The following is an 18,452-nucleotide window of genomic DNA, read 5'->3' on the forward strand; positions in this document are numbered from 1 at the left end:
ATATTAGATCTCAGAAAAAGGAGAAGGGCCTTGTGCTTTGTTTGAGCGTATGTTACTGCAAATATTACTTCCTCACATCAGTGTCAGTACTGCTTTTGAAATCCTAAAACCATAAGCTGTAGATTCTGCCAGGATGTGCACATATGTTTTCAGTTTTTCCTTAGCATACACAGGCAGAGTGAGTGTGCACTGCAAAAGTGTTCATTCACCCTATCTGATCTTATCTGGAACAGTCAATATCACAGTATCTCAATGCAAGACGTGCTTATGAACCACAAAGTCCGCATAAAGCATACAGATCATAACCACATACCAGTGATAAAGGCACTGTCAGTTCATTTCTGATCTGCAGACTGGCAATGGAGTCAGTAATAATGTCTGCACCCACATTAACACTTCATGAACGGTGCATGTAAGCAGCTCTGCAATGTCTCGCCCTTAAATGGCAAGATGTTCTTTCCTACATCTGCAGATATGAGACCACAAGCAAGCACATGTGTCAAGTTGCACTCACTCAGCATTGAGTATTTCTTATGTAATCTATAATACTTACACATAGTGCCAGTTTCGTAATCGACAACCTTGTTAGAATTAGGGCAGTCTAGTACAACAACCCTGCAGCAAATCCTGCTTCCATGAAGATTATAATTGTTTTATAGAGGTGCTCTTTCAACTGTATGGTAAGTTTGGAGGCCGTATATTTTTTTGTGTCGCTGTTGGCCACTATTGTATGGCACTATATTACTATTGTGCCATGGTGAAAAGTGTTTCTGTTAATTTGTCCACACTGTTTATATAAATAAGGACAGACTAAATATTAGAAACACCTCTACATATAAGGCTGTACAGCTCAACAGCGCAGGACTTTTGAATGATAAAACCTAAAGACAGTGTGTCTAATGTGTGTGGAATGCTGTCTAGCTTGGAGTGTTCATATGTGCTGCTTTGGCAGAGGATGATCATGTGACCTGCAAGAAAGGAAACTGGTGTCTTGACTTATCAGACGTCATCCTGTGTGGGAGAAAAAGGCAGATGTTTGAGTGGAAAGCGGTTTGGAGATGGGGAAGAGAAAAAAGGAGGGAGGGATTTGTTGGTCACATGTCGTTTATATTTCTTTAACATGCGGGGTGTAAAGGATTTTCAGCTTGTCTTGATGGGGTGGAGAACCTGCTTTACTCAATCTTACTTGATCTTATTGGGGCAAAGAAAAAGAAAGTAAAATAGCCAGACTAGTGTGAATGGCATTATAGCCCATGCACTGTAGACATCGCATAGGAGTGAGGATCTGGTTAAAAACTAGACTTGGTAGCCAGTTTACAGAGGAGCCTGAGAACATCTGGTGATGATGAGGGACGTGATCTGGATTTATGCCGCGATTATCGCCTTCTTGTCTAAAGCATGGAGCCAGGATCCAGGTTTGAACACTTTATTCGCATCTGGTTTCAGTACTTTTTAAATGCAAACATGTTTTTTAAAGGTGCACAAAATCTCCACAAAGATGATGATCAAGATCATGCAGAGATAACAATATAGTTGATTACTGTATAATCTGTGACATGTTGGTGATATTTGGAGGAGTGAACTGTAAACTCACTTACATTTACGTGATTCATATTGAAGACAGGTAGTGGAAAGAACAAGTACGGAGGTGGGGCCATAGAGAAGCTGACAAGGGAGGAAAATGTTCTATAACAGATGCATGAGAAGGTTGCCCCATTTTTTCTGAATGAACAAGCAGCAGGCTGCCACATGTTTCTGCAGTGGAAATTATGATTTCAGATCAGGGTAACTTGATGACGCAGCTTTTCTCCACTGTGGGGTCTCTGAAAGGTGGGTGGGAGACCGCTGTTTGAGATGTGTGGTTTTGGTTTCTGACTTGTTGTTTCGAGGTAAACAAATCTCAGACCCTCATGACACTTCGTAATAAATGAAACCCAATGAAACCTGAATTTTCAAATTCATTTCTTAGCAATAACAATGTTGTGAGCCCCTTCTACAGTGTAGCTAAATAAGTTGTCAGAGGGTTGTGATAATAACATGTGCCTCTTTTACATGTTTAGGCTTCATTGACAGTGATTTTCTTACTCCAGCTATGTTTTTTTTTTTGTTTCACAAAAGCTCAACAAACTATTTTCTCCAACAGCACACAACTGTCTGTGGTTTAACCGTTGGTCATGTCAGATCAGTTTTAATTGTATTTCTCTTCACTACTAAATTACTAACTAACTAAACTAAATAATGCACAACAGATTGAACCTTGACTGCCTCAGAATGAATCATTAACAACAGTTTTCTGACTAAAATGTCATGTTTTACTAACTTTTTCCTAACGTCCACCTCCATCTTTCTCAGGAACTAATCTAAACACCTCTGTGAACTACAACACTTCTTCACATTCTCCTGCTGTTTATGGTAAACCCATTTTCCCCTTTGTCTCTGTGGATATTTGCAGAATAAAGTCCAAAGTATTGAATAAGACTGGTGAAGGTATAGGAAGCTGACCACAACATACATTTCTATCCCTCATTTTCTCACAATTCCTTATTTCAGGATGTTGTTGTTTACTTCAAAATTAATTGATAGAATTGAAACAATGTTTTGAATTAAGCCATTTCTGTCACTGCTTTATATGGCTTATTTATGAATGTAATAATGAAATATTTAGACACTCTACCATATGCTTGCCCACTTTGAAAATCGGTGTAGAGTGTATTAGCCTTGCATTGTGTTTTGAAAGATCATAGTTTACATGATTTCAGTTTATTTCAAATTCAATTGAACCATTTTCATTTTAAACTATGTTTAATGAAAAATAATGTGCTATGAAGATTTGGTCATTGGACAAATACTACCTACTGTTATTATTTATGAGGATGCCTTACTGTCAGTGATAAATATAAAACTATATGATTCATAATATAACTGTGATTTTATCCTGTTTCATACCTCATGTTTCAAGTTATATCTGTTTGTTTTATTTTATCTTGTTTCAGTTTTATTTTATGTCTTCATGCAGAATTGAATCTGTTTCTTTCTAAAGGTTTTGCATGTTTTATGTGTGTATATTGGGTCATGCATCTTATTGCTTTATTACAGAATGAAAAGAATGAATGAGCAAATATAATGTCACTATTCCTTCCTTTTTATTTCAGTTGTCAGAAATTCATCCTTCAAGATGGGCCATGATGCTAAACTGGATTGCAGCGATAAAACATGGAATGAGACCATGTTTGTTATCTGGAATATAAAGTTGAAATACAAACAGTGTAGGATATCTTTTAGCAATGAAGGTCAAAGTGAAGACTCCTGTTCTGATGGCAAGACACTCCGAAACACATCCAGCGCTCAGTCGTACCTGCACATCCCAAACTTCTCAGATGCTGACGTGGGGGTCTATAAGTGTGAATCAGTTTACATCGGAGGACTCGAATCTTATGAGACCAATGTGGATATCATAGGTAGGACTTTTCAACTCAGAAGGATAAATGGTTCCACACAGCAAAATTGTAAAAAAAAAAAAAAAAAAAGTAAATGTGAAAAATAAATGCTTGGATGGTTACACACTTCAGACAAACTGAAGTATTTGGTGAGTCTCATTTCTGCTACTTTGTCTTCCCTGGCTCAGTTCCTCCCAGTATATCAAGCTGGATAGAACATAAGGACAACAAGACTGTGGCAGTGTGCAAAGCTGAAGGAGGAAAACCTGCTGCCAACATCAGGTGGAGTCACATGGCAAACTCATCCCCTGTGGAAAGAGTTTCACATGGATTTTTTACAGTAGAAATTCGTCTGGAGCTCCACGAGGGAATGGACACAGAAAACCTGAGTTGTGTTATCAGGCATCCGTACTGGAACAAGGAAAATATCTTAGTACCACAACCTGAAAAAGGTTAGTATTTTGCAGAGTGGATAGCACAAGGGAAAAGATTTAAACTCTGGGTTTAGTGTGGATTTTTAAAATGTTTTTTGGGGGATAAACAACTGGTGTTTTGCACTATAGTGGTAATTACAACCTTGGAACCTTGATGCAAATAGATAATGTGTTGCTATAATGTCCAGCTGATTTTTAACAAACCTATAATATTCACTCTCACAGCAGGTAATGGTCCTTGGCTGTACATCCTTATTGTTGCAGCAATCTCAGCAATTTTGCTTTTGGTTGTATTTTTAATTTTTACACCAAAGAAACTAATAATGTTGGGGTAAGAATTTTCATTTAATGAAAAAGGAATTACGGCAACTTTTTGCAAGCTTTTTTGTCGAGTCACTGAGTTGATTTGTGTATCCTCCTCTTGCCAGGCGATGCCAGCAGTCCGACACCTCACTGTCCAAATCTACACCGGTAGTTAATCTTTCTGTAACTCTGCAGTTTATAGTTTTGTGTGTTTCACATTGTTATGTATGGTTCATGACACCTCTCTGTTTTTTTCAGATAGAAGATGTGGAGGAAGTGGAGCCCTATGCCAGCTATGTTCAACGTGTGAACTCTATCTATAACTCATCTGCAGATTTGTTCACATAAAATCCTGCACATGCATCACACAGACACACACACTTACATGCACATGGCTTCTTATGAGAAACGGCTGTGAAGGCTGTGAAACTGAGAAACGGTGAGATAGTAAAGAGAGGGGAGATTGAGATGTAAGACTTTCGGTAAGAGAGGAAAGTCTCTCAGTTTGATTCTGTCCTTACAGACTCCAGACTGATGGAACAGGGGATGTACCTAATGTGCAACCCACCATTTTGTGTGTGGGTGTAATGGAGAACATTAATAATACCTACAAATGCAGTGAACTGCTGCATTGGACAGGATACTGCCGTCATCCGGACCCAGCACTCCAAGACCGCAGAACTAACATACTTTTGATTGTGTCATGAAAATACATGGGGTGCAATTGTATGATGATGATGATGAAGACGATTACTATCGCACATATTTATAAATAAACTGTAAATAATTGCTCACCTCTTTATAGATTCTTGCTGAAGTAAACCCAGTAAAAATTGAGAAGAAGCCGAGAACACAGGTGTAATTTAGTGACAAAATTACCTTAAAGTGGACAATATTATGTAATATGTCAGTAGTGACCATTGTGTGATGCAACGTGAGAAAAGCAGTCTGTTGTTTGCATTTTATGGTTTTATAATGAGGTTAATATTTAAAAAGATGAAGTGTAGAGATGACTTTTACACCCTTTGCAGACATGCAGCAGAAAGACCTTTTGTCACCTATGTGATGATTATCATCACTGGACCATCTAAATAAATGAGCTCTGGAATTTGGTTTAAAACTGTTGTAATGAGTGTAAGCCCCATTCTGAGGAAACTGATCAGAGTTTGGAAACCAAAACTGGAAAGAGGGACTGTTCTGCCATCTACCGGTGGAGACTGGGACATCCATCATTCAGTATCATGATCAAGACCTGTACCACAGTACATGTTAGTTAAGATGTCTGACCAATGCTAATAACAATGCACACTTATATCAACAACAGTCGGGTGCCTACATGGACATTATAACTACTTTTGCTTGGCTTGTTGCAAAAATTCCTCCTGTTCATCCTGGCCATCAAGAGATGCCATCCAAACCCACTTCCTATGTAAGTGATTAGGGACAAAAGCTGCAGTCCTCTAATTCATAGCCAGTGTTTAAACTTTGAATTCTACCATGAATGAGAATTTCTCTTCCTCTCACTCTGATTATTGTACATAACATGACACACCTGGACTCTCTTGGCTTTTACTACTTCAATTACTCTACAATTTAATATGCATTCAGTCAGACAAATAAGCATATGTTACACACAGTTTATTCTACTTTTTCATATAGCGCTACTGCAAACAGTGTGTTTTTTGATGTGGTTTGTGGCTATGACTTCCTGCGGATGAAATAAACAGCCCCACAGTTTCTTTTACAGCAGAGGCCCCACGCTAATGTTCACTCAGTATGCAAATCTAATGAGGATGCACCTCTGTCTGGTCTGCCATAAAAGCATAGAAACACATCCATGTCCCATGAAAATATATGCTCAACAAAACAGACTCAACATTGATGTGGGCAGTGCTGCTTTTATCACCTAGTGCAGAATCACCTGAAATAGAAAGTAGATATATTAGAATATATACTATATAGATTTAGTCCACTTTTCATCACTTTCCATGGGAATAATATGCACCCAAGGCCTCAGTCTGACTCTGAGGCAGAAAATCAGTATGAGTCCAATGCTATTGAACTCCTGAACCACTTTAGGATGACGGTGGAGTGTTATTGGCTGAGATGATGAATGTGTGCACGTTGCAATGTTAATACCCAGTCTCGTGACATGGAGTGACCTTACAGAAACAACAGTTTCACATTACAGAATTAAAATTCAAATTTGGTACATAATGTGTTTTTTCACCAGTGCGCACAAATTAACTGTGTTATTTCATGACATACACACTTGTGCAGGATGTCTGTCAAATGTATGTAGGAGGTCAGGAAGTGGTGAACTTGTCATGTGTCAAATAAGCCCATGCTGCAGCTAGTTTTATTTCATCTGTGAAGCCTCAGCTTGTGAACATGCCAAGCCCAATGCATCGACTTCCCTTCAACTATCTGCTAATATTCAACTGTTTTACATGTGTCTGCATCTATGGAAGCGGTCAAGGTGAGCGTTAACACTCTTCTGTTTTTGCGATATAACTTTTAAGACAGCATGAGCATCATTTTGAATAGACTGGAGTCATTAACTGGACATCAAACATCAAACTGTAAGATAGAATACAGCCTGTAAATTACAGTGTCATTATTTAGTGTTTATGAGGTATAAATAAAAAACATAGAGGGAACAGATGGTTTCTATCTCAACCGTTTTAGCCCTGCAGCTCACTCACTCACTCACTCAGACCAGTTTTAATTGTATTTCTCTTCACTACTAAATTACCAACTAACTAAACTAAATAATGCACAACAGATTGAACCTTGACTGCCTCAGAATGAATCACTAACAACAGTTTTCTGACTAAAATGTCATGTTTTACTAATTTTTCCTAACGTCCACCTCCATCTTTCTCAGGAACTAATCTAAACACCTCTGTGAACTCCAACACTTCTTCACATTCTCCTGCTGTTTATGGTAAACTCATTTTCCCCTTTGTCTCTGTGGATATTTGCAGAATAAAGTCCAAAGTATTGAATAAGACTGGTGAAGGTATAGGAAGCTGACCACAACATACATTTCCATATTTGAGGATGTTGTTGTTTACTTTTAAATTAATTGATAGAATTGAAACAATGTTTTGAATTAAGCCATTTCTGTCACTGCTTTATATGGCTTATTTATGAATGTAATAAAGGAATATTTAGACGCTCTACCATATGCTTGCCCACTTTGAAAATCGGTGTAGAGTGTATTAGCCTTGCATTGTGTTTTGAAAGATCATAGCTTACATGATTTCAGTTTATTTCAAATTCAATTGAACCATTTTCATTTTAAACTATGTTTAATGCAAAATAATGTGCTATGAAGATTTGGTCATTGGACAAATATTACCTAATGTTATTATTTATGAGGAAGCTTTATTGTCAGTGATAAATATAAAACTATATGATTCATAATATATCTGTGATTTTATCCTGTTTCATACCTCATGTTTAAAGTTATATCTGTTTGTTAACCTGCCATGTATTAAGTACGGGGATCAGAGACAGGGTGGACCCAAATGCACGAAGCAAGACACATTTATTCTGGTGACAAACTCTTTAATACAACACGATACTTACATGGACAAGATACTTACTAATTACATGGCATGGCAAACTATGGCTTGGTTTAGAAAACACAAGTGACCTTTGATGCTCGGACAAGACAATCTGGCACAAGATTAAGGGAGACGCAGACTATTTATACACAAGGTAATGGGGAACAGGTGGAAATGATCAGGGCGGGGCAGACAGTCACCAAGGGCAGACAGTCACCAAGGCGGGAAACACACAAGGGCAGGAAGTCAATGGCCTGAAACAAGAGGAGAGTTTAGGGTTTCAACATAAAACAGGAAGTGGGAGACAAGACTGGACACAAGTGAACATAGACAAACTAACACACACGACGAGACATGACACCATGCAGCAATAGGGCTCATCATGAAATGAGACCATATTGTTATCTTCATTATATTATTGCACGACAATGAGCAAATATAATGCCACTATTCTTTCCTTTTATTTCAGTTGTCAGAAATTCATCCTTCAAGATGGGCCATGATGCTAAACTGGATTGCAGCGATAAAACATGGAATGAGACCATGTTTGTTATGTGGAATATAAAGTTGAAATACAAACAGTGTAGGATATCTTTTAGCAATGAAGGTCAAAGTGGAGACTCCTGTTCTGATGGCAAGACACTCCGAAACACATCCAGCGCTCAGTCGTACCTGCACATCCCAAACTTCTCAGATGCTGACGTGGGGGTCTATAAGTGTGAATCAGTTTACATCGGAGGACTCAAATCTTATGAGACCAATGTGGATATCATAGGTAGGACTTTTCTCCTCACAAGGATAAATGGTTCCAAAAACTATGTAATTAATAAGGTACTTAAGGGGTCACTTCACCTAAATTACACTGACGAAAATGGAAATTCCTTTTCTGTTGCTCTGAACTCTGTTGCACTTGATAATACACCAACTTCACTGTTGACAATTTTAATGTGGAACAGGTTTTATACTCAATGTAACAAACAGTATAATTGTGAAAAACTACAACTTTAAAAGCAAAAGAAAACTACTTTATCTGCATGGTTAGATACTATTAAGTTTAAGTGCAAATAAATTGTTTGTGATTTGGTTGAACCTACCTTTTAATACAGCGAGCTGAAGTATTTGGTGAGTCTCATTTCTGCTACTTTGTCTTCCCTGGCTCAGTTCCTCCCAGTATATCAAGCTGGATAGAACATAAGGACAACAAGACTGTGGCAGTGTGCAAAGCTGAAGGAGGAAAACCTGCTGCCAACATCAGGTGGAGTCACATGGCAAACTCATCCCCTGTGGAAAGAGTTTCACATGGATTTTTTACAGTAGAAAGTCGTCTGGAGCTCCACGAGGGAATGGACGCAAAAAACCTGAGCTGTGTTATCAGGCATCCGTACTGGAACAAGGAAAATATCTTAGTACCACAACCTGAAAAAGGTTAGTATTTTGCAGAGTGGATAGCACAAGGGAAAAGATTTAAACTCTGGGTTTAGTGCAGAAGGAATTAGTTTAAATATTTAACAATTTTTAAAGCTGTGCTATGTTTTTTCGGGTATACATTGACTAGTTGTTTTACATGATAGCCTCATTGTAAATACATGTAATGTGTTGTATTGATGTCCAGCAGATTGACAGATCTTTAATTTTCACTGTCTCACAGCAGGTGATGGTCCCTGGCTGCGTATCGTTATCGTTGCAGTAATTACTATGTGTTTGATCGGATTTTTAGCTCAGAAGAAAAGGTAATTTCCATTTGAAATATAAATTACAGTGATTACTTGCAAGCTTATTGAGTCATTGAGCTGGTTTGTGTATCCTCCTCTTGCCAGACGATGCCAGCGGTGTCTACATCTTGACCGGTAGGAAATGGAGCCCTACCCTAACTCTCATCTACTGGTGGAGATCATGGCATCTATTATTGCTTAGTGATTATTTAGTGAACACAAACGAAAAACTGTTCTATTCTGGCCTCACAAATGTATTTTTGTGCAGAACATGACACACTTGGACCCTTTCCAGGTCAGCAATGCAGTTGAGTAATACATGACAATAATTAACAAACGTGGTACTCTGTAAACTTTTAATCAATTAAAAAAAATCAATAAACCACAATGAAACAATGGCAGTTTACAGGAAATTACATTGGTCTACCATTTCATTTGCATCCAGTCAAACATATAAATAATTCTGTTGGTAGAAACAGGCATAGACGAGACATTACACATTCTCTGCACATACATACAAAACATACAAAGAGGAAACTCTCAGGTCTTAAATATCTATTTGTTGTATATTTGGGTGATGTGCAGTGGTTCTCAGGAGCAAAATGTAGCAAAATGAGCAAAAACTGAAATGCAGATTAAGATTTACATTGTGGAGATATTTATATGAATATACATTCGTCCATCATGGATTGGATAATGTAGCAATGGCACAAACTGCACAGATAATTCTAACATGATTAAAACATTTTGTTCTGCAAACATTTCTAGAAACTACCAAACTTTCCTGTGCAGCAGAAAATAATAGAATGACAGCAGATAGGCGATTGGACTACAGAGTTATTTTCCATTTACAGAGCTGTTCCTTTCTTCCCATGGTGCAGAAAAAAATTTCTTCCACTTTTGTAGCGCATTGAAACACTCATTGAAAGCTGAAAGTAACTAAATGAATACATCAATTTTGAAGAAAATTCTCTGCAACCAGAAATGAAAAGAAAATTGAACACATCGTGTCTTTAAGATTCTCAGTCAATCAGGTAATCAGGCAGAAGCTACTGTGTTCGCTGTTTTGGAGACATCACTGTTCTTGTAGAACAACAACCAGTTCTCATTGCCAGGTCGTCAACAACTGCTGCTTTTTCACGCCCCTCTGCATCTGACACTGACGCACAAGGCACCCTTTAGCGCCTGTAGGAGACTGGGCCCTGACCATGGATGTATAAAAAGACCTGGATACAGCGTTGGGGGCAAGCCTCTGCTCATTCCTTTTAAAGTTGCTTAGTGGCGCATGATGCCATTAGGCTGCTTCCCACTGTAAAGAAATTACCCAGACTGCACATGCTCTTTCTCCAGCAGAGTTAGCTGCGCTGGCTAACTTCCACACCGTTGCATCACTAAATTGAATGGGGATGAAATGATTTAATCATGTGATTCTTCTCGACTTTCCAAACGTTATTGGACCAAATGGCTCAAATTCTGATGGTGAAATGAATCATTTCATGGAGGATTTAACACCTTTTTTTTTTTTTTAACAAATGCATCCACCATTTACAGCAGCTTCTTTTCCCATGATTGTGTGCGGGAATAATGCTTTTTGGGCCCAATGGGATAACGTGATGGATGCTGTTGTTATAATTACACGGTTTGGCTACTAAGTAAAATCTACATCTACATCTAAGTCCAGTGCACTTCCTAGGTGTTTACTTAAAATGGTCACGGTTTCATTGGGTTTAGCCACCAAAACTACTCTGTAAGGTTTAGGAAAAGATGATATTTTGGGTTCAAACAATATAAGTTAAGTTCACATGGGACATGAACACATGTCTCCTGGGTGAAAGTCCTGTGTTTGGACATTGGATGACACGTCTCATGCAGACACCAAAGTGCGCCTTGAATGTCAGTGTCAAACGCCAAAGGGCAGTGACAAAACGGTGATATTTGACAACCTGGGAATGAGAATGTAAAACTAATATTAACCCCTTGTTGCCTGTTGTCGCGAATTCGCCTCAAACCTCTTCCGGTCTTGATACATCTGAGGTGGCCTCTGTATCCCACTAATGCTGGTTGATGCATATTCTATGTATACATTATATATACATAGATGCATACATGCATAAATAAATATGTATATATTCTATCCGTATGTACATATATATCTTATTATACTATTATTATATTGCACTAGTCTATGCTATGTTATATTCAAATTAACAATCTCCACTTCATTTAGCATCTGCTTGAATGCAAAAACACAAACATCAAAACTATGTCCAAAATTGATACTGATTTTCTGCAGTTTTTACTCTGTACTGATCATCAAAGTAAACTGTTTCAGCAGTTAGTATATAGACACACTTGGTAACAGGAAACGACACAATACATGCAACGTCAGATGACATTTAAACTGTGACTTTGGAAATCTATTTAGCCAATTAAACTTGCAAAGAGAAAACAAAATGTTTTTTTGAATATTTATTTAAATAAAATATGTATTTGAAGCTGTTTCAACTCTAGCTCAGCTTTGAGCTGATTCTCCATGTCCTTTGTGGAAAATAATGTACGTTAATAGCACACTCAAAAATCGATGCATTTAGTCTGAATCCTGTCTGCTTTGAGTATACTTTAATTTGTCACTTTTTCGGTGTGAACATACTGCATATTAAAAACCTTCTCAGAACACATAGTATGTGAGCTTGCGTTTGGGACAAGCAAGCTCAGTTTTATTTGACTTCGCCTGCTACTGCATGATATTATGCTAATGCTAAAACATTTCTTTTTAACTCCATTTTCTGCAAACAAAAACATTTGCTATCAGAAAAATTAGGTCATGGTGCAAATAGTATGGCGTACACGTTTTGGAGTCCTTGCTACTGTTCAGGATGTCATGATGTTTCAGGAGTCCATACATATCAGACTAAAGAGCTACAGATTCAGGTTTCATTTTCCTATATTTATCATCCTCAGGAAGGAAGTTGTTGTTGACCGTGGGTGTTTTTATCATTTGGTCTCAGTTTCTTCATTGAAGATCAAGGCGTAATTAACAGCTCAGTTTTAAACTTGCACGTCCAACACGTTCTTGTACATCATTACAAAATATTAGAGGCTTTGTCCTGTTTGTCATAACATCTACAAGTCCTGCATCTTGCAACAGCCTGAATGAACTTGAGCTCTTTATTCAGTTCATGAGAACATAATCGTCTTCACATTCGTCTTTAGATGAGCACTCAGACTCAGGATGAAGAGCTGCTGGGACATTAACTGTTGCATAGTCACAATTATCTATAGTAGAATTTCTGGTTCTTCTTGATCCTTTGACAGTGTTGTGGTCAATAGAGGCATACGTTACATCCTCGTTAGGCTGTCATGAGAAAATACACAGACTGAGATGGTAATTCCTCGGTCCTGAACATTTGTTACACACAGTTTATTATAGACAGTTTATCAGGCATCACACTAATGTTCACCCAGTATGCAAATCTAGCGAGGCAGCTGTCTGGTCTATCATAAAAGCATAGAAACACACCCATGGCCTATGAAAAGCTGTTGCTGATAACTAAGACGATATATGCTCAACAAAAATAGACATAACATTGTGGTGGGCAGTCCTACCTTATTGTCCGTGCTGCTTTTATCTCTTGGTACAGAATCCCCTGAAAGAGGAACTAGAAATATATAAAATGTAGCAAAACCATGTAAAATTTCTGTATATCATACAGTATACTAAATATCATGAATGAAGTTTTACCTTTCCTTTTCTTCTTTATCCTGAGAGAACAAATTAAAATGATGAGACCACAATCATTCACATCAACACATCATTAAACAGTTTGGGATAAATGAAACAGACTGAACATTTTTAATTCAACTTCCACATTGTGGGAATAAGGTCTTCAGCATCATAAAGTACCATAAAACATCATTAAATAATATCTGCAACAGTCTTTTAGAGGAGTATGTTTTACCCTACGGTAGTATTTCCTTGACAGCTTAACAGATGACAGTGTGTTGCAACAGGAAACACATTACATATGCCTACAGCTCGCATCTGTCTATGTCCAACTGTCTGTGTCAGTGACTAACAGCACAGGACGTGAAACTTCTTCTAGGTCAATGTGTCGCATTGTGTTATAACAAATAAATACTGAATAGCACAGCAAAGATGCTAATTTCTAACATCTGAGCTGTTATTGACAAAGACACAGGCTAAAACTGAAACTACTCCTAGCCACTATTTCCTTGCTGAAGCAAATGCAGAAGCTGCTTGCAACATTGTCTCATTTAAACAAGTGCTGTCACCTCTCTCATATTATTATTACTATTTCTATTTTGAATGGTCTTGTCCACATTTTCTTCTCATATGATCACTCTAGCTTTAAAAAAATGTCTATAAATGCAACAGTTTCAGGAAAGGTTTGCAGTGACCAAATGCTGAAAAGTAGCTTTATGGCTTATGAGAGTGCCGGCTGTGTGCATCTAATCATCAGTACTTACCCAGAGGTGCAGTTTCCCATCATGTGCCCACAGGTGTCAGAGAAAAACCCCAAACCTGACAGTGGCAGACACTGATCTCACTGATCCTTCTGCTGTTGTATCTGTATGCACACATGCCACAGAGAGAGAGAGAGAGAGAGAGAGAGAGAGAGAGAGAGAGAGAGAGAGAGAGAGAGAGAGAGAGAGAGAGCGTACAATGGGCCTTTTGTACGTTATTTTGATTTCCTGTGCGCGATAGTTCAACAACACCACACCACATACGCACACTGATGGTGTAAGAGACACTAGCATAATTAACAAATTAAAGGCTCAGTTAGCCTGAATCGAACACACACACACACACACACACACACACACACACACACACACACACACACACAAATGGAGCATATTCGAACTTAGTAAAGAAATGCTCCCAATGAACACTGTTGCTGGTGATGCCTGTAGAGTTGCCGTTGTTTCTTTGTTTTGTTCAAATATATTTTTTGCAATGCAGACAGCTGCAAATATCTCAAAACATCTGCAAGTTAAATCAAGACTATGTACTACTATTACTAGATACCGCAGAGGGTAAATAGATCTAAGTGAGGTGAGCTGGCCTTCAACTGTAATGTTTGCTCTTGTTGCTGTTTTGTCTCATTTGCATGATTTTGCAAATTTTCCTAATGAGGAATATGAGGAAGTCACTCATCCTTTTTTTTTTTTTACTGTCAGCCAAAGGTCAAGCTTACTTTAGAAACTATGTCTTTGTCAAGAGTAAAAACTGACTTTTGTAGACGTTATGATCATTCTGATATATTTTTGTAATATGCCTAATGCAATAAAGGTTCTGATCATATAAGCTGTCAAATATCAGATGTTTCAGAGTGGATAGATTTTTAAAAACGTAGGCAGCATATTCACACTAACCAGGTATTCATTCACAAAGTTATACACTGGAGGGTGCTGTTGGCCCAGGCTGGGCGATTCACATTGAGGATGAATGTGTCCTCAGTCTACATAGAGAAGTGTGTGTCATTTCACACCATCTACTGGTTGCTTTGAAACAAACAAGAATTTTTTAAAAATCCCTTTTGCTTTGCACAGTATCAATGCACCACATGCTCAATGAGAACACACATGATGATGCAGTACATCCACATCCACCAATCATCCCTACCAGTGATGTAAACAAGTAAGTGCCACATGTATTTAGTTAAAATTGTCCTGGTTTGAGAACTGTTTACCCAAGCCACAGTGACCGCATGTGATTGCACTTTGGCAGACCTTTGGCTGTCTCTTCAGCTGCAGAAGGTGCAGATGTTTGCACAGCTTGGATAAGGGAAGCAAGCAAGTATCCTATTATTTCATAAAGATGATGAGCACATTTAGGTGTCCTCTAGTGCTCACTGCTGAATAACATAAGCTGTTCACAAGCACGCATCGCCTACAGCCTGTCTATTGCAGTAAGAAAATAGTAGTTAAAATGGATTTAATCCCCTTTCAGTCTGACCTTGAAGCCAGGGGGTCAGAACTTCCTGCTACGCTGCTGAAAATTAAGTCCACTTAATAATAATATAATTAATAATTATAGTTCTAACTATGTGCTTCAGTTTTTGTATTGATGTTGACCTATAATAATTTGTGTAAATTAGTGTTTTTGTATGGGCGTGTTACAGAATTTAGTTGCAAAGATAATACACAATACATAATATACTCATGACATAAGGAAATACACACCACTGCAGGATGGTCTTCACATATATGTAGGAGGTCAGGAAGTAGTGAGCTTGTCATGTGTGAAACAAGCCCATACTGCAGCTAGTTTTAGATTATCTGTGAGAGCTCAGCTCATGAACATGTCAAGCCAAATGGATAGACTGGCATCCACCTATCTGCTGATGTTTAGCTGTTATACATTTGTCTGGATTTATGGTCGAGGTCAAGGTAAGCCTTACACTCTGTACACACTGTATTGTGATATGACTTTCAAGAGAGCATGAGGGACAGGAGTAACACTCTTACACAGAATACAGCCCATGAATTACAGTTAAATTATTTAGTATGTGTGAGGTATCAATGCAGTACATATTGGGTACCTACAGTATTTGTAAGCACAAAGGCGACAAGGCTAAAGCAGAGTTTTGCGTGAAATTTGATCTTTTTATTTTTTTATTTTTATTTTAGCCTTGTTAACTTCATGTGAAGTTGAAGTGAACGTCTGGAGCGGCACGACATGGAGAGCTGTCCCAAAGCAACGTCTGACAGTCAGGTGTCCTGTCAAACACTGTGGAGAATCACCAAATGTCACCTGGTGTAAACTGCTCGACGGGGACAAATGTGAACAGATTAATCATGCGGAGAATGTAGAAATAAGACAGAATGACAGCCATGTTAAGAATGAACTGATCTCATTTTTGACTTTCAAACGGATTTCCATTCGTGACGATGGCCTGTACAGATGTCATTTAAAAGGGTACAAATATGCACAGATCAGTCACATCATCAACATCTCAGTTTCAGGTGGGCAGTTTTTTCTCCCTCAGTGCCAAAATGTAGATGTAAGACGTCTAATTTCAAGTGCTGATTCTATATTCTTTCTGTCAATCTACAGACTTAAACCAGGGTGTTAAAAACCCAGACTATAAAGCATGTAAGAACCTTTATTTGTTAAATTATATACACATATTCTAACAGATATAGACCAGAACTACTGATCTGGTTCTTCTTCTTTTGCAGATGAATTGAATGACCGAAGCGTTGCTTCGAAGAATGAAGAGGATATCTCCTGGCTGCCCTACTTCTCCATCTGTGTTTGCATAGCTCTTCTGGTCATCACACTGACGGTGGTGACCCTGCTGAGTTTTTATTGCAGGAAACGTAAGAACATTAATATGTATTTGCAGTCTGAATTACTGTGGCACAACATCTAGATCATCCTCTTCTAGATCTTACCACCTAACAATGGACCATTTGTTTTATGTGTTCTTCACAGCATTTCCGACCAACAACCACTCTAAGAAACAGGTAATGTGATGCAGTGGCATCTCCCTCTCATGCCAGAAGATAGTTTAGAAGGTTGCTTAAAGTTTGTTTATATTGGCTCACTGTCACAGTAACATGATGGTGCAGCACCTGTGTAATAGGTCTAATACAGAGCTGTATTTTCCTTGATACTGAAGAAATTAGTTTTTGTGTCATTTATGAATAAGATCATTTAAAAGCCGCTTGGGAGCATGAAAACGATGAAGCTAGCTTAGAGAACATGAGCTCTGGTCAAGATAAAACTGAAGTAGTGGTCCTAACAGATGTTAAGACTGATGAGGAACCCTCATACTGTTATTTCTTTTGCGTGTTGGTTATTGTTAATAATAGATTCTGGAAATTTTCCATGCAATATATGGCTAATCTGTATTATGTACTGTATGTGCTGGGCTGCTAAAGACCTGAAGTATATAGAAATGTTTGAAAAAGCGCTGGTAGAGCATTAGTTTTGGACAGAGCCATGCTAGCTCCTGTTAAGAGTCTTTGTGCTAAGATAAACTGACTGCTGGCTTTTACCCTCATGTTTAGCTTATAGACATGAGAGTGCTATTTATCTGTCTTCATTTTACTCTTGGCAAGAAAGCAGATAAGCAAATATTAGAAAATGTTGAAGTATTCCTTTAGCCCAGATGTTGATAATAATGCCAAGCAAGAGTATCTTACTGTAATATTTAATCCTGCCCTGGTGTTTTTGTGTCATAGGACATGTCCACTCAAATGATACCCGACCTCCCCAAAGGAAGTTCTCCTTCCACTCTTGTCCTTCAAACTCACTTCTCTGTTTTGAATGACATCTACTCTCCAAGTCCTGCTGAACGACCACCAGCACGACCTTCCCAGGCTGAGGCGCCAAACACAGCAGATCAAAGCCGAGAGTCAGATTGTGTGGTGTATACCATGATCAACCACCCCAAGACACCTGCCAAAGAGCAGCACGCCGAAATGCAGAATGCGCTGCCGTCCGTGTTTGCTGAACATTTTTGATTTGTTATAGACTCAAGCAGATAAAAACAAGATGGAAAAATGTACATAAGCATGTGGTGGTGTCATGGAACATGCAGAGAGGTCAAGTGTTCAACCACACTGCAAAAGAAGTGAAAAAAGGAGGCTTGTGGTCGTACAATTGCACTGCAGAGTGGAATTGAATTGAATTCTCTCTCCCTCAGATTTGGTCCAGGCAATGCTGCTTTTTATTTTTGGGAGTAATTTCATTTACGTGACTTAGAGGCCTTTTTCTTTTACTTATTTATCGTTGTTTGCCAAAGCTTTGGTGGTTTGTATAAAAAAAAGCAAATGGGTAAGTAGATTTGTCATGTGCAGACTCACTGAATAATTTTTGTGCATTCTTATCTCTGATTTGATAGGATGGAGACTGAGGTTTGGGAGGTGTCTACTGTATATCTTATTAAAAACATGTCAGCATAGCAACATAATCCTTGGCTGATCTGTGACCAACTGAAAGGTTTATGAATATGATGTTCT

General features: G+C 38.3%; 4 protein-coding genes across 6 annotated transcripts; 3 read left to right on the forward strand and 1 right to left on the reverse strand.

Annotated features, from left to right (window-relative positions):
• Positions 1-1,267: 1,267 nt before the first annotated feature.
• On the forward strand, positions 1,268-4,963 carry LOC139208752 (cell surface glycoprotein CD200 receptor 1). 2 transcript variants are annotated; one of them, XM_070838488.1, is made up of 7 exons: positions 1,268-1,415; positions 2,353-2,412; positions 3,153-3,458; positions 3,626-3,889; positions 4,097-4,202; positions 4,300-4,342; positions 4,433-4,963. In XM_070838488.1, exons 1-7 carry the CDS (start codon positions 1,343-1,345, stop codon positions 4,520-4,522), a joined length of 942 nt encoding a protein of 313 aa, XP_070694589.1. In that variant the 5' UTR covers positions 1,268-1,342; the 3' UTR covers positions 4,523-4,963. The 2 variants fall into 2 exon arrangements, with proteins under 2 accessions (XP_070694589.1, XP_070694591.1); XM_070838490.1 differs by having other exon boundaries at positions 4,100-4,202.
• Positions 4,964-6,536: 1,573 nt separating this feature from the next.
• Positions 6,537-10,025, forward strand: LOC139208660 (cell surface glycoprotein CD200 receptor 1-B-like). The gene is made up of 5 exons (XM_070838385.1): positions 6,537-6,653; positions 8,216-8,521; positions 8,908-9,171; positions 9,398-9,476; positions 9,564-10,025. The coding sequence occupies exons 1-5, from the start codon at positions 6,566-6,568 to the stop codon at positions 9,595-9,597; spliced, it is 771 nt and encodes a 256-aa protein (XP_070694486.1). The 5' UTR covers positions 6,537-6,565; the 3' UTR covers positions 9,598-10,025.
• A 1,796-nt stretch (positions 10,026-11,821) lies between these two features.
• On the reverse strand, positions 11,822-14,030 carry LOC139208850 (uncharacterized). Of its 2 annotated transcripts, none has more exons than XM_070838613.1 (5): positions 13,947-14,030; positions 13,201-13,220; positions 13,065-13,105; positions 12,017-12,813; positions 11,822-11,974 (listed from the first exon to the last, which is right to left on the reverse strand). In XM_070838613.1, exons 1-4 carry the CDS (start codon positions 13,967-13,969, stop codon positions 12,631-12,633), a joined length of 267 nt encoding a protein of 88 aa, XP_070694714.1. In that variant the 5' UTR covers positions 13,970-14,030; the 3' UTR covers positions 11,822-11,974; positions 12,017-12,630. The 2 variants fall into 2 exon arrangements, with proteins under 2 accessions (XP_070694714.1, XP_070694713.1); XM_070838612.1 differs by having other exon boundaries at positions 13,065-13,117.
• A 1,759-nt stretch (positions 14,031-15,789) lies between these two features.
• On the forward strand, positions 15,790-18,386 carry LOC139208867 (B- and T-lymphocyte attenuator-like). The gene is made up of 6 exons (XM_070838635.1): positions 15,790-15,872; positions 16,113-16,448; positions 16,540-16,578; positions 16,665-16,805; positions 16,921-16,952; positions 17,673-18,386. Exons 1-6 carry the CDS (start codon positions 15,797-15,799, stop codon positions 17,952-17,954), a joined length of 906 nt encoding a protein of 301 aa, XP_070694736.1. The 5' UTR covers positions 15,790-15,796; the 3' UTR covers positions 17,955-18,386.
• Positions 18,387-18,452: the final 66 nt, after the last annotated feature.

This window comes from Pempheris klunzingeri, chromosome 10, assembly GCF_042242105.1.
Source record: "Pempheris klunzingeri isolate RE-2024b chromosome 10, fPemKlu1.hap1, whole genome shotgun sequence".
Classification (NCBI taxonomy): Eukaryota; Metazoa; Chordata; class Actinopteri; order Acropomatiformes; family Pempheridae; genus Pempheris; species Pempheris klunzingeri.

Bases quoted from the DNA above. Each gene is read 5' to 3' on its own strand.
- LOC139208752 (XM_070838488.1), top strand. From the start codon at position 1,343: ATGATGAGGGACGTGATCTGGATTTATGCCGCGATTATCGCCTTCTTG. The intron at 1,416-2,352 runs GTTTGAACACTT...CATCTTTCTCAG, and splicing joins AGCATGGAGCCAGGATCCAG to GAACTAATCTAAACACCTCT. The intron at 4,203-4,299 runs GTAAGAATTTTC...TCCTCTTGCCAG, and splicing joins AAGAAACTAATAATGTTGGG to GCGATGCCAGCAGTCCGACA.
- LOC139208660 (XM_070838385.1), top strand. From the start codon at position 6,566: ATGCCAAGCCCAATGCATCGACTTCCCTTCAACTATCTGCTAATATTC. The intron at 8,522-8,907 runs GTAGGACTTTTC...TCCCTGGCTCAG, and splicing joins GACCAATGTGGATATCATAG to TTCCTCCCAGTATATCAAGC. The intron at 9,477-9,563 runs GTAATTTCCATT...TCCTCTTGCCAG, and splicing joins TTTTTAGCTCAGAAGAAAAG to ACGATGCCAGCGGTGTCTAC.
- LOC139208850 (XM_070838612.1), bottom strand. From the start codon at position 13,969: ATGATGGGAAACTGCACCTCTGG. The intron at 13,221-13,946 runs GTAAGTACTGAT...TTGTTCTCTCAG, and splicing joins ATGGGAAACTGCACCTCTGG to GATAAAGAAGAAAAGGAAAG. The intron at 13,118-13,200 runs GTAAAACTTCAT...ATATATTTCTAG, and splicing joins GATAAAGAAGAAAAGGAAAG to TTCCTCTTTCAGGGGATTCT.
- LOC139208867 (XM_070838635.1), top strand. From the start codon at position 15,797: ATGGATAGACTGGCATCCACCTATCTGCTGATGTTTAGCTGTTATACA. The intron at 16,579-16,664 runs GTAAGAACCTTT...CTTCTTTTGCAG, and splicing joins AAACCCAGACTATAAAGCAT to ATGAATTGAATGACCGAAGC. The intron at 16,953-17,672 runs GTAATGTGATGC...TTTGTGTCATAG, and splicing joins ACAACCACTCTAAGAAACAG to GACATGTCCACTCAAATGAT.